This window comes from Elephantulus edwardii, unplaced genomic scaffold (genome assembly GCF_000299155.1).
Source record: "Elephantulus edwardii isolate Elephantulus edwardi_28Jun2011 unplaced genomic scaffold, EleEdw1.0 scaffold00001, whole genome shotgun sequence".
NCBI classification, from domain to species: Eukaryota; Metazoa; Chordata; class Mammalia; order Macroscelidea; family Macroscelididae; genus Elephantulus; species Elephantulus edwardii.
Genome location: NW_006399751.1, coordinates 49,000,899 through 49,014,424, shown reverse-complemented (window position 1 = coordinate 49,014,424; position 13,526 = coordinate 49,000,899). Strand labels below are relative to the sequence as shown.

The 13,526-nt window shown below is 34.5% G+C and overlaps 1 protein-coding gene across 1 annotated transcript in view; it reads left to right on the top strand.

Annotated features, from left to right (window-relative positions):
* UBR3 (ubiquitin protein ligase E3 component n-recognin 3 (putative)) overlaps positions 1-13,526 on the top strand; it is a 272,765-nt gene that overhangs the window by 196,597 nt on the left and 62,642 nt on the right. The window contains exons 30-31 of the mRNA XM_006878857.1: positions 3,403-3,488; positions 8,554-8,659. Of these exons, the coding sequence (XP_006878919.1) occupies positions 3,403-3,488; positions 8,554-8,659 (192 nt within the window). The remainder of the gene's footprint in view (positions 1-3,402; positions 3,489-8,553; positions 8,660-13,526) is intronic.

Here is a 13,526-nt window from a genome sequence, read left to right as displayed (position 1 = left end):
AATAAATATTTCCTTGTTGTTGTTGTTAAGTGCTGTCAAGCCGCAGGTGACTCATAGCGACCCTATGAAGGAGAGTCCTCAATGCTAAATATTTCCTAACATACCAAATTATAAATACTCTTTAAAAGTAAGAATTTGAAAAAAATCCTTTAAAAACAAATAATTATCTTTATTTTTTTTTTACTACTGCCTTTAAAGGAAGCTCTGGTGGCCTAGTGGTAAGAAGCTACACTATAATCCCAAAAGCACGCAGTTTTGAATCCACCAGCTGCTCCATGGGAGAAGGATGGGCAGTTTGTTCCCATGTGATTGACTGGAGGTCAGATTTGAGTCGGTTTCGACTCAGTGTTATACAACAACAGCACTGAATTTAAAGAGAAGACCCTAACATAACGGCTTGACAATCACTCTAACGATAGATTTGAGTGTATCAGAGATGGTGGAGGTGGAACAGGATTGGGTAAAACACAGATTTGTTCATGAGGTCACTATGAGTCATAGTTGACTTGATGGCACCTAAGACTAACACTGCTAGATTTAAGATAATAGAATGGTAAGTAAAAGAAAGAAATAATGGAAGGAACTAAAGAAAATCTTATCACAGACTCCATAGCAAAACATAGAAATAAATTATCAGAAGGATGGGTAGTCTCTTCTCATGCGACTAACTGCCTCTAAAAACCTGCAGGAGGGTCAGCTATGGGTTGGTTCCAACCCTAGGTACACAACACAACAACTAGAATTTTTTTTAGCATTTTTCTAGGTATCTTTGTGCTCTAGGAATTTTACAATTTAGTTGAAGAGACAAAACTAAAGTATATAGCTTTAGTTGCAACAATATGCATTTTAAAAATACCATGTAGAACAAGAAAAGAGAAACACATTAAAATATGAAGTATATATTAAGGTGCTTTTTCTTTTACAGGAAAGCTTCATGGGGGAGTTTAGAGTTAAAATTTAAGCTGTGTCTTGTGGGATACAGATATGGATGAAGGGTTTCTTTTTCTTCTTCTGAAAAATTGGGTAGTTAGCTCATGGTTCAAGCTAAAGCCCAGATCTTTTTGTAAAGTTTTTATTCTTTTCACTGTACCATTGTGTTCATGTATATATTAATTGTTCAAAGATAGCTCTAAAAATATCATGCCAGTGGGAATAGAAAGGGAGCATATTTTGGTTTTCTGTTGTAAGAGTTTCGGCCACCCAGTGTTGTTATTAGTCACTGCTGGGCTGCCCTTGACTTATGGTGACACCATGCCCTTTACTTTTGTAAGGGAACAGTCTATCTCATTATTCTTTCAAAATATGGATGACTCTTCTTTCTTCCTAATTTGAATATATTTGTATCACGAATTTGTTCTTTACTCTAGCAAGTATCAAGTTAAAGGGTCAATTTTAATGTAAACGAAGTAAGACTAATGGTTAGGTCCTCTAACAGACTTGATTTTTTTAAGTCACAGGTACTAGTATATTGTATAAACACTTTGACTAGGTAGTTTAGGGATTGTTTTACTGTTTGTTTTTTTTTACTTAGAAGAAGTGTTTTACAAGAAGTCTTTTTTTCATGATCTGAAATAATGAATTAGATTTAGTACTTTTTTTTTCTCAAGTACTGTTTAAAATCAAATTCTTGATAACATATTTATAATTTCTTCAAGTATTTTATGTTTGAATTACAGAATTGTTATTGTATTAATATTTACATGAATTTTTTTTTTTAGAAATTGTGGTGAAATAAAAATTTACATTCTAGTTCTGCACTCATTTGTAAAATTTGTTCATGTTTCTGGTTAGCGCATATAAAAGTACTATCTAGGAAATCTTAGTTTTTATAAGAGAATATAGCCATTAATTTTTTTCTACAGATTAGGCAACAGAAGATTTGTGAAAACAAAATGTATTGATCTCATTTATATTCCCTTGATGAAGGAACACATGCTGGTCTCCGCTCGCTTTCTGTCCACTAATATGAAATCCTTGTCCCTGCTTCCTTGCTGGTAGGTTTTTAGAAGTTCAGTGAGCAATGCAAATCGCCTGAAGGGTGGAAAATTCGCTTGTCACACAGATGCCCTTATCAGCAGCGACCAGATGGAACTCTGAGCAGGAACATTATCAATGTTAAATTGCTCCCCCCTTCTTGAGTATAGAGGATTAAGGCATTCCTTTAGAAATGGGTGGCAAAAACTACAGATGTAGGAATATTACTATATTTTAACACTATATAAATAGATTTGTGAAACTATACTTTCAAAATATTCTGTTCAAAATGTGATAAAAAACCACTCCAAATGTTTTAAAGTAGGATGATACGTTTTTGTGAATTTAGTAGCAAAAGTAAACTGCCTGAATTTAAAAATATATAATCTAATTATTTAATATCATCTACTATTACTATTAAAGTTTAGTGCATATCTTGGATACAAACTAGCTTATTTAGATTTTTAAAATAATATTTTATGGTTTTGTTGTAAATTTAGTTAGCATATGCGTAAATTTAGTCAGCATATACGTTCCCTTTTGACAGTTTGTATACAAATTGTTCAGTTAGTTACGGAAACAAAGATGTGTGTTTAAGTTTATTGATGCTGTTGGAGTGAAAAATACATTTTAAAATTATCACTCAGAATTTTTATTCATGATTCTGGCATAATTAATTGACTGTTACGGTTAATGTTTTTTTAAATATACCTTTAGATTTCACATCAATTTGATTTTTAAAATGTCAAATTACTGATTTTTACCTTTCTGTAATCTAATAATTGCTAAATGTGCACTTTAGACTTACATAAACAATAATTTTACTAAGCAGTGTCAGTAGTTAGTGTATTTTAATAAAACTTTAATTTTAGAAGTCCATAACAGAAGCTGCTTTTATGTGTATCATTTACAGCCACTTTAATCATAGTGATTTTGCTTCTTAATTCTGATTTCTAGTTGTGCTTTAAGCTCCGATGAGTGATATAATTTTCTGATAGAAAAGTTGGTATGCCTTCCTGCTTTATTTGCCCTCTGCTTTACAACTACCCACCAAGTGGCTAACAGTTGGAGTACAAATTCTTTCATCACATTCATATTGCAGGTTTATGAAGTATGTTGCAGTTTTTTTCTTGTTGTTAAAGACTAGTTTTTAGTATTTACTATCAGTTGAGACTTTGCAATAATGATGCAATTTTTTACAGGTACAAATATGAACATGTAAGTGAGAATGGATAAACTGTTCCTCTTTTTATTTCTAAATATCAGATAAAACGTGATTATTGCTGGTATTTATGAACTGTGCTTTATTGCTTTTACAATAAAGTTGAAGAACTCTGTTATTTTGGTCAATTCAAGCATGTCAATAAAAAATTTAAAAGCATTGATTGAGCTTACTGACTGAAATATACTTTAATGCTTTGCTTACAGAACCAATTTAGAACTTGAATTAATTCATCGAGGAGGCAGTTTGTGTTCAGGTGGTGCGAGCACAGCTGGCAAAAGGTCTTGTTTAAGTAAGTGCTAGATTTTATTTTCTTTTTTGTAATGTCAGTTTGAAGCATATACAGGCAAAAAGTGGTTCTTTGGTGTGTTGTAAAAGTCAACACTCTAGGCACCAGCAGCCAGGAAATTAAAAGACATATTGTGGGTGGGGGTGAGTGGGTGGGGAGAAAAGTGCAACAATGAATGAATGGAATTCCAATCTCTGTAGATGTTCATTGAAATTAATAGTGATTAAAAAAAGAGAAAGAAAAAAAAAGAGAAATATTGCAATGGGAAAGTCTGCTGTTAGGGACCTCTCCAAAGTTCTGAAGAATAGTGTCACTCTGGAGACTAAGGTGCACCTGATACAGGCCAGGGTCTTTGCAATCATTTGCTATGCATCAGAGAGCTGGACAATGACTCGGGAGGATAGAAGGAGAATTAATGCCCTTGAGCTGTGGTGCTGGAGAAGAGTATTGAATATGGACTGCTAAGAAAATGAACAGGTTCAACCTGGAGAGGGTTAAAACAGGCTGTTCCTTGGAGGCAAGGATTCTGAAGCTTCATCTGACATACTTTGTTCGTGTTGCAAGTAGGGACCATTTCTTGGGGAGAGACGTCATGCTTGGGGAGGTGGAGGGACAGTGCACAAGGGGAAGACCCTTTGTGAGGTGGATTGATTCAGTGATTGGGGTAATTGGGATGAGTGTGTCAGAGACAGGGAGATTGGCACGGGAAAGAGCAGGGTTTAGGGCTGTTGTACATAGGGTTGCTATGAGTTGCAAGTGACTCGACGGCACATAACAACAACAACAACATGACTAATCTTAATAGTACATACTTTGAATAGTTAGAAGTGCTTAGAAGAATCACATATTATTCTGCTCTGTCTATGCTTTACACAATAAGTAAATGTCATGTGTGCTATGATGATCAGATTTACGTTTAATCAGTGTAGTATTCTTAACTTTAAAAAATTATCCTCAAGTTTGAAATTTTTATAATTATTTCTTTACTAGATTAAGAAATTTTTTTATAAAGATGATTTGTTTTTCATACAGTTTACATCTATATTGTTGTTGTTATGTGCCACTGAGTTGGAACCAACTCTTAGCTGACCCTCCAGTGAGTTTTCAAAGGCTGTGCATTGCACTGAAGGAGAGTGCCATTTTTCTCTGGAGCAGCTGGTGCATTTAAACTGCCTGCCTTTCACTTGGCAGCATATTTCCTTAACACTATTAATAATTAATAGACATTTGCACTTTTATTTTTATGCACATATTAAAATTTATCACAACTATGAATGTAATGCATTTTGTGGAATGAATGTGATTCCTTAATTGTTTTGAGTAAAGTATATTTGAGTCTATAGGACAGTTCTAAAAATGCAAACTTTCTGCCAGGGAGTAGATTCCAACCCAGAGCAACCCAATATCAGATACCTGAGTCTGTAAATCTTAATGACTTACATTTGTAGAAGTATTTTCATATAAATCATTCCATTTAATCTTTAACATTAATAACCTTGTAAAATAGGTATTATCTTGTTTTTAAAAAACAGAGCTACAGTTCCGAGGGATTGACTTAATGAAACAGTTAGAAAAGATCAGACTGCTCAAGAAGTTAGCTTTTTTTGAGTCTAAATTCAGTTAATGTAATAGAAGTATCGTGGAGGATACACACATTTAAGAAGTTTCTGTTCACTCATGAGGAGCCCCGGTGGCACTATAATAATTCCATTCAGCTTCTAACTCAGAAGTAGGTAGTTTGAACCTACCAGTTACTCTGAGGGAAAGAGATGAGGCAGTCAGCATCTTTAAAAAAACTATAGCTTATAAGGAGCTCTGGTGGCCTAGTGGCAAGAAGCTGCACTGCAATCACAGAGGCATGGGGTTCAAATCTACCAGATGCTCTGCTGAAGAAGGAGGGGCAATCTCCTCCTGTACCAGTCAGATGTGATTTGATGGTATACACACACACACACACACACACACACACACAAATTTAAGCAAACAAAAAAACTATAGCTTTGGAAACCCTATGGACAGTTTTCTTGTCTTACAGGGTTTCTATGAGTCAGAATTGATCTGATGGCAGTGAGTTTGATATTAATCCATAGACTAAGTTAAAGATAGCTTACTGCACTCTGTTACCCTGGGATCTTTTCAGGCTTTGCCATGCTACCCTCCTGTTTGTATTTTCCATTTTCTTTTGCCAACCCATTATGTGAATTCTGTTTTTGTTTGGGCCACTCTTTAGATAATTTCTCAAGTCTTGATTTCATCCTCATGGATAAGGTGATAGTTCGAATCTTCTTTATTCCCTTTATACCTCACCGTTTTACTAGCAGTTTTCCCCTTGTTCTTGTGATAGATAAACTGTTCCTTCCTTCATTTCTAAATATCAAATTATTACTGGTTTTGTATGAACTACACTTTATTTACAATTTGAACTTTTTGTATCAGCTCCCATATATAACTACTGATTTCTGAATCAGAGCTCTAGACCCCTGATTTAGCCAGAAAGAAAAACAGTCAATAAGAACTTTGGCCCTAGGAGATAAGACCAGATTAAGATGATCTATTGTAAGAGAGACAGTATTAAGCTCTGTGTAGGGGTTATAGGAAAATTTGAGATTTGAAAGCCAATCTGTTAAGATTCTGAAGCTTTAATGGACATGACATTTGAAGAACAATCTGAAAGATAATAAGATTTAGAGTTTCTATTAGAAATAGCTGTTTATACTGATAAATATCATAAAATTGGTTAGCAATATGTACAGATACATGTATATGTATGTTGTTGTTATGTGCCATCAAGTTGCCTAAGACTCATAGCAACCTTATGACAAATAGCTCTTTTCATAAAAAAGAAAAGTTTAATTGCATACTTATAAAGTTCATATACATTGTTTTTCACACTAGGTCTTTTCTTTTCCTTTACCTACCCCTCCCTCCACCCATCAATTGTGTGACCCTATGATTAAACTCCCCCCCATCCACATCCCTCTGCTCCCCCCCAACCCCCTCGGATCCTCATACTCCTTCTACAATAATGGTCTTATATAGTATTTTTCCTTATGGGACTGAGTTAGTTCACTTAACATAATGCTCTCAGTCCCTCCCAAGTTAGGTAGTAACTTACAAAATAGTTTCTCCTGCATGCAGCATAGTATTCTATCTTGTGAATGTATTGTAATTTCTCAATCCATTCCATTGTGATTGGGCATTTGGGCTGTTTCCATGATCTTGAGTTGGTGAGTAACACTGCTATGAACATTGGTTTACAAGTCTCTTGTGCCTCAGTTCGCATTTTCTCGGGGTATATTCCAAGCAGTGGAATAGCTGGGTTGTATGGAATTTCTGTGTTCAGCTTTTTTGAGGAACTGTCAAACTTCCTTCCAGAGTAGTTGTACCCTTTACAATGCCATCAACTACAGTGTGTAAGGTTTTCTATCTTGCCACATCCTCTCCAACATTTATTACCTGCTGCCTTGCTAAACTTTGCCACTCGTACCAGGGGTAAGATGGTATCTCATTGTGGTTTTGATTTGCATCTTCTTTAATTCCAGTTATTTTGAACATTTCTTCATGTGTCTGTTGGCTATCTGAATGTCTTCTTCTGTGAAAAGTCTTTCCATGTCTTTTGCCAATTTTGTGATTGGATTATCAGTCTTTTTCTTCAGAATTGTAAACTTTTGTTATGAGGCCCTTGTCTGAGATGGTATTACCCAATGTTTGTTCTCAGTCAGTAGGTTTTCTTTTCACCCTGTTGGAAAAAGTTTTTGATGAGCACAGCTATTTAATATTTAGAATGTCTTTTTTGTCAATTTTATCCTCTTCAAATTGTACATCTAGTCCTTCTGAGTTTGATCCCAGCTTATCTCTTAAGAACTGTTTATGGTTTTGGGCTTTACTCCCAGGTCTCTGATCCACCTTGAATTTATTTTTGTGTATGGTGTGAGGTGTAAATTCTGTTTCAGCTTTCTGCAAGTAGCAGTCCATTTTTGCCAGCACCATTTGTGAAGAGGTCATCATTTCCCCATTTAATAGGTTTTATTTCTTTCTAGAATATTAGTTGGCCGTAGATAGCAGGATCCATTTCTGGGTTCTCAATTCTGTTCCATTGGTTAAATATTTTTTGGGGGGGGGCCTGAGGATGTCTTGTAATTTCTATAGAAATATCTTTATTCCCCACCCCCCAAATGTACTTGAAAAAGGTATACTAGCTATGGACAACATATTGTAAGATAAGCGTGGCTGTGACTTTTTACAAACATTAAGAATTCTTTGAGTAAACTTATTAAGATATTTCCTATTGTGTTTATGTATTTAAAAATTGGTTTTGTGAAAAAGAAATATTTTAAATTTCTTTGGACACTGGCTCTAGAATAATTTGGAATTTTGAATAATTTGAAAATAATTAAGCATAATAATTGAATTAGAAATATTCAATGTGTCTGATACCTATTTATGCTAAGTATGTCTACTTTTATATTTGTGTTTTGTTCTGCAGTCAGCTTAACTTCTATTTGTTGAGGCAGATCCTAAAATTCAAGACATATTTACTTACCTTTCAAGAGTATGTATTGAATTTCACATTTTAGGAAAAATTAATGTCATAAATATTAAAATTTAAAGCAAAAGTGATAATTCAGATCCGCAAAAGATTTGTGCTTTGTTTTTTTATTTATAAACCAGCCATCTGTTGTATAATAAGTATGCTTAAGTTTATGGTTATTACTAATGATACCTTTTTAAGAGATACCTAATATAAAGTGAACACGTTTGTTGTAGTTTCTTTATGAGAGTAGTATATTGCAGATCATAGGAAATTTTGATTGAGGAGATAGTAATTGATGAGATGTGTTAGCTTGCAAATCTGCAGTATGTAGTAGGAAAAAATGGGTCTGTGGTGATTGAAAACAAACCATTCTTGTATTTAGATAAATCGTGAGAATTCCATCTTAAAAACATAAAAGAATTTGAAAATGAAAATGATAAGAAACCAATTTCCTTATGGATAAATAGAAACTTAGAATTTTATTTTGGATGACTTATGTGCACTTTCTAATTGCCTTCTCTCCAATTTATTTAGATCAGTTGTTCCATGTATTAGCTTTGCACATGCGGCTCTATAGCATTGATTCTGAATATAATCCTTGGAGAAAACTCACTCAGTTGATTGAGGACTTGAATTCACAGTAAGTACTTTTGAACAATTAAAGTCAGCTTAAATAATTTTTGGATTAAAGTTTTTTTATTTTCACCTTTTCCTTCTAAAATGCAGAAATACAAAATAAAACTTGAACATGCATTACTTAGGTTGTTATTGTTGTTAGGTGTCGGCTTGTAGTATATGCAACAGAAAAAATACTGGCTAGTCTTTTACAGGCCTCACAATTGTTGCTGTGCTTGAGACCATCCTTTCTGTCACTGTGTTTGTACATCTTGTGTGGGATGTTCTTTTTTTTTACAGCCTTCTGCTTTACATAGTGACCTTTTTAATTTATTATTATTTCAGTGAAAATTTACAGAAACTTTGGCTTTCCATTCATTCATTTTTGCACTTTTCTCCCGTCCCAGCCCTCCCCCCGAGTACACTACCCTCTTGGAAAAGGCATAGTACTCTTTTCTAAGGACTGTTTCCTCCTTGTGTCATGTCCAAAGTATGAGACAAAAATCTTACCATCCTTGCTTTTAAGGAACATTCTGGTTATACCTTTTCTTTGTCTAAGACCGATTTGTTTGTTCTTCTAACAATCAGTGGGAAATACAGTATTCTTTACCAGCATCATAGTTCAAAGCATTATTTCTTCCTTCATCTTATTTATTGTCTAGCTTTGACATGCATATGGTGTTATTACGTGCCATTGAGTTGAGTACGATTCTTAGCAACCCTAAGAGCAGCAGACCTTAACCCTCTCATAGCCTGCACCATCCTCACAATATCTGACATCTTTGACCCCATTGCTGCAGTTACTATGTCAGTCTATCTAGTTGCAGATCTTCCTCTCTTTTGACAACCTTCTACCTTTCCAAGCATGATGTTTCTCTCCAAGGAAGTCTCTTCTAGCAACGTGCCCAAAGTATGTGAAATGAAGCTTTGTTATCTTTGCCTCCAACGAGCACTCTGGCTGTACTTTCTTTCTCTAAAACATATCATTAATGCCTTGCTTAGTCTTTATGTGTTCTGTTTTTATTTTGGGAAGTACCAGTTTTCCTAGTTTCATATATCATATAGTCTGCATTACATTTATGAATTCAAATTTGTACTTCTTTCTTATTTTTAATCACCTCATATCAGCAAATAAAGGTTCTGAAATTGTTCCATCCTCATTAGGTCTACTCCACATTGAGGAGGTAGCTCTCGCCAGTCATATTTTGAATATATTCCAAACCGAGGATCTCATCTCTTGGCTTATATTAAGGAAAGTTCTTTTGCTATCTGGTTTTCACTGGCTTTTTTCTTTTCTTTTTTAAAGAAGTAGATTACCAAGTCCTTCTTCCTGGCGATCTTGCTGCTATTTGAAATATGTGTGGCATAGCTTCCACCATTATTGCAACATGTAAGCCATCGCACTATGTGAAAGAAGCAGATCCAATGTGGGAGGGGCCAAGTCTGGCTTGTACTTATTTCATAAAGGGGAACTGTCTCCATCAATAAGATGTGGCAAATAGCTGCTTGATCAGACACATTGGGTTTGATACTCATTGTTGGTTCACAGACTTTACTCACAGTGTGGTACCAAGATTGGGGTTTATTAGAGAAATACGTTGGAGTATGGGGGAGGCAAAGACTATCACCCAGTGCAAGTCCAAGTCTAGCCCAGCAGTTCCAAGCCAGATTAACAGCAAAACACAGTTCCTTAATTAATAAAATTCCTGACCTCAGTTCAGCAACACAAATTCAGGAAGCCTCTGGTTTCCTCAATCATCCAGCAAGATTTGCCTCAGCTGTCATAAGTTAGTTTCTCCTCCAATCATCTGACAAGCAAAACCTTTAACTGTGGCCAGCACAAATGCAAAAAGCCTCAGGTTATACCTTGCCAGAGTCTCTCAATAGCAACTCCACAGTCTTTACACAACTTCCCACTACTGATATCACTGGGTCTTACTCTCACCAGTCTTGCCCAATCCTAGTCCCACAGCTGGTGATGATTTGCAATACCATGTGCCTACAGCTAGAAAAGCCAAATTTTCGGTTACCACCACACAGTACAACAAACTGACTACTAGTCAGTTTACCAGAGTAAGTGGTGGGTACTACTTACTATATAAAAATGACATAAATATTCTTAAGAAATGGGAAAACCTTTTTTGAAATTTTGTTGGTCTTTAGCTAAATCATTGAAATAGAGATGCCAGTGACTACTTATTCTTTATGTCAGAATTGATCCATTTATTCTGGTTGGCTTAGCCTGATTGCTTTGTTAACATGTTTTCTATCAGTTTTTCTTCTAATGGTTTTACCAACTATGGATAATTCCTGCATTAGTTTAATATTTAATTCTAAAAAATCCTCATTGACTTCTCTTTTATAATGTGATCACATATAACTAAAGAAATAAAATGTCTCCATTCTCCTTTTTTAATCCCAGTGGTGCCATACTATAAAATTGTTCTTCTATTTTGTCTTTTCACTCAATAATAAATGTTAGTAATTGTTCTATACAATAGGGAGAGATATTTTTCATTCATTTTATATGTTCAATTGTATATATTGTGCTATATAAATTAATCATGGTTAAACAATTACTTTTGATTGAAGTAAGGATTATTTATAATGTTTTGTGATTATGTATTATGATAGGCTTGAGTATATATGCAAAGCATATTTTTACTAGTGTATCTTTGGAATAAATTCCCAAAAGTAAACTTAGTAGGTAAATATATTTGTAATTTAGTAGATGTTTCCAGGTTTCTCATCCTAAGGCTTATACTATTTCGCATTGTACAGCAGTACCAGAATGTGCTTTTTCTTCACAGCCTTGCCAGAATGTGTAGGATATGTTGTCTAACTTTAGAATTTTTTTTTTCAAATCAATAGTGTCTATGTTGTTTTTGTTTTCATTTTTCTTTGCTATGAAGTTCTATGTTTAATGACCTTATATCTTTCTCTTTTTTTAACTTTCTAAGCTGTTCATTTTAAAAAAAGATTATTGGATATTTTAATTTACAATTTTTAACACCTTTTTGTGCTATGAATTTTAACACTTTGTGATATAAAATTCATGTATACTTATTCAGTTTGTCACATGTCTATTTTTTGGTTTGTGGGGTTCTTTATTAATTGAGTTTTTTTAACTTTTTAAAAATAGTTGTAATGAATGTTTACAGAGATTTTGGATTCCATTCATTCATTGCCATATGTCTTTTCGACTTAGGATGTTTTTGGCTTTTTCTATGGAAAAGTATTATATTATTTAAAATTCAAATCTTAATTATTAATTTTTCATTAACTCTAGATTTTGGGTCATAGTTCAGCAGGCCCTTCTCTGCTTCCTACTTTTAAAGTCTCTTACCATATTTTCTTTCAGTGTTTCTGTGATTTTAAAGTTTCTTTACAGATCTCTAATCTACTTGTAATATATCATAGTGTCTGGTATAAGGAAAAGAGTCAATTTTACTTTTTCTCTATAGCAATAAACATTCTTTTGTTTTGCATTCTATACAATATTGAAGAAACAGTTTCACAGTATCTGATAATTGGATTTACAGCAGAGGCAACACTGTAGATTAGGATGGTGGTCTCTAATAAATAGTCCTAGGTTAATTGGATATTCATATGGAAAATAACTAGCATAGACTTCTTCATCTAGAAATCAATTCTAGGTAGTTTATATAGATGAAAATAAGTAAGAACAAACAGTAGAAAATAAAAAACAGTAAAGCATCTAGAAGTTAATATAGGAGAGTATCTTCATGATTTTCTGATAGGTGAAGATTTCTTAAACAGAACAAAACCCCACTAATATATGGAAGCAGATAAGTATTTTTAAGTGTAATAATCCATCTGATAAATATTCAGTGTCAGCCATAATACATAGTGTAACATTACTTTTCAGAAGTATTATTGTTGTGTGCCATCAAGTTGCCTGCAACTCAAAGCGACCTATGTACAACAGCTCTGAAACCTGCTCTGTCCTGAACTAGTCTCACAGTGTCTGATACACCACCCCCCATTGCCCCAGTGACTCTATCAATCCATCTCATGCAGGATTTTCCTCTCCCATGCTGTCCTTCCACCCTTCCAAGCATGATGCCCTTCTCCAAGGATAGGTCTCTCCTGGCCATGTGCCCAAGTATGTGAGATAGAACTTTAAAATCCTATCCTCCAAGGAAAAAGTTGGTTTGACTTTCTCCAAGACAGATTTATTGTTTTCAATATAAGAATGATCCATATTCTTCTCATTCTTCATCATTATCATGGTTGCACATTTGGAACATATTCAGTGTTGCTTAATTATGCATGTGAAGAGTTTTGAATCCTAATGTTTTACAATCTACACCTCTACCACAGTTAAATTAGGGCTACACTCTATTAAAGGAACATTGCTGGTGTAGTGTGTAATGTTTTGGGTTGCTAACCGAATGTTTTTAGCATGTGATTTCATTATGGTAGAAAGGTGGAGAGTTGTCTCTTCTAAAGATGTATATCTCTGGGAACCTGATGTTGTTGTTAGGTACTGTTAAGTTGGCTATGACTCGTATTGACCCTTTAAACCCTGCCCTATCCTGTGCCATCTTCATCATGTCCATTATATGTGAGTCCATTGCTACACTTACTCTCATTGAGGGTCTTTATCTCTTTTGCTGAGTCTCTACTTTTCTTAGCATAGTATCTTTTTCCAAGGATTAGCCCCTTGTGCCAAGAAATCTGGAAGACAGCCAGCTGGCAGACTGATTGAAAAAGATCGATATTTGTTCCCATTCCAAAGAAAGGTGACTCAACAGACTGCGGAAATTATCTAACAATATCATTAATATCACATGCAAGCAAGAGTCTGCTGAAAATTATCCAAAAACGTTTGGAACAATATGTCAACAGAGAACTGCCAGATGTGCAGG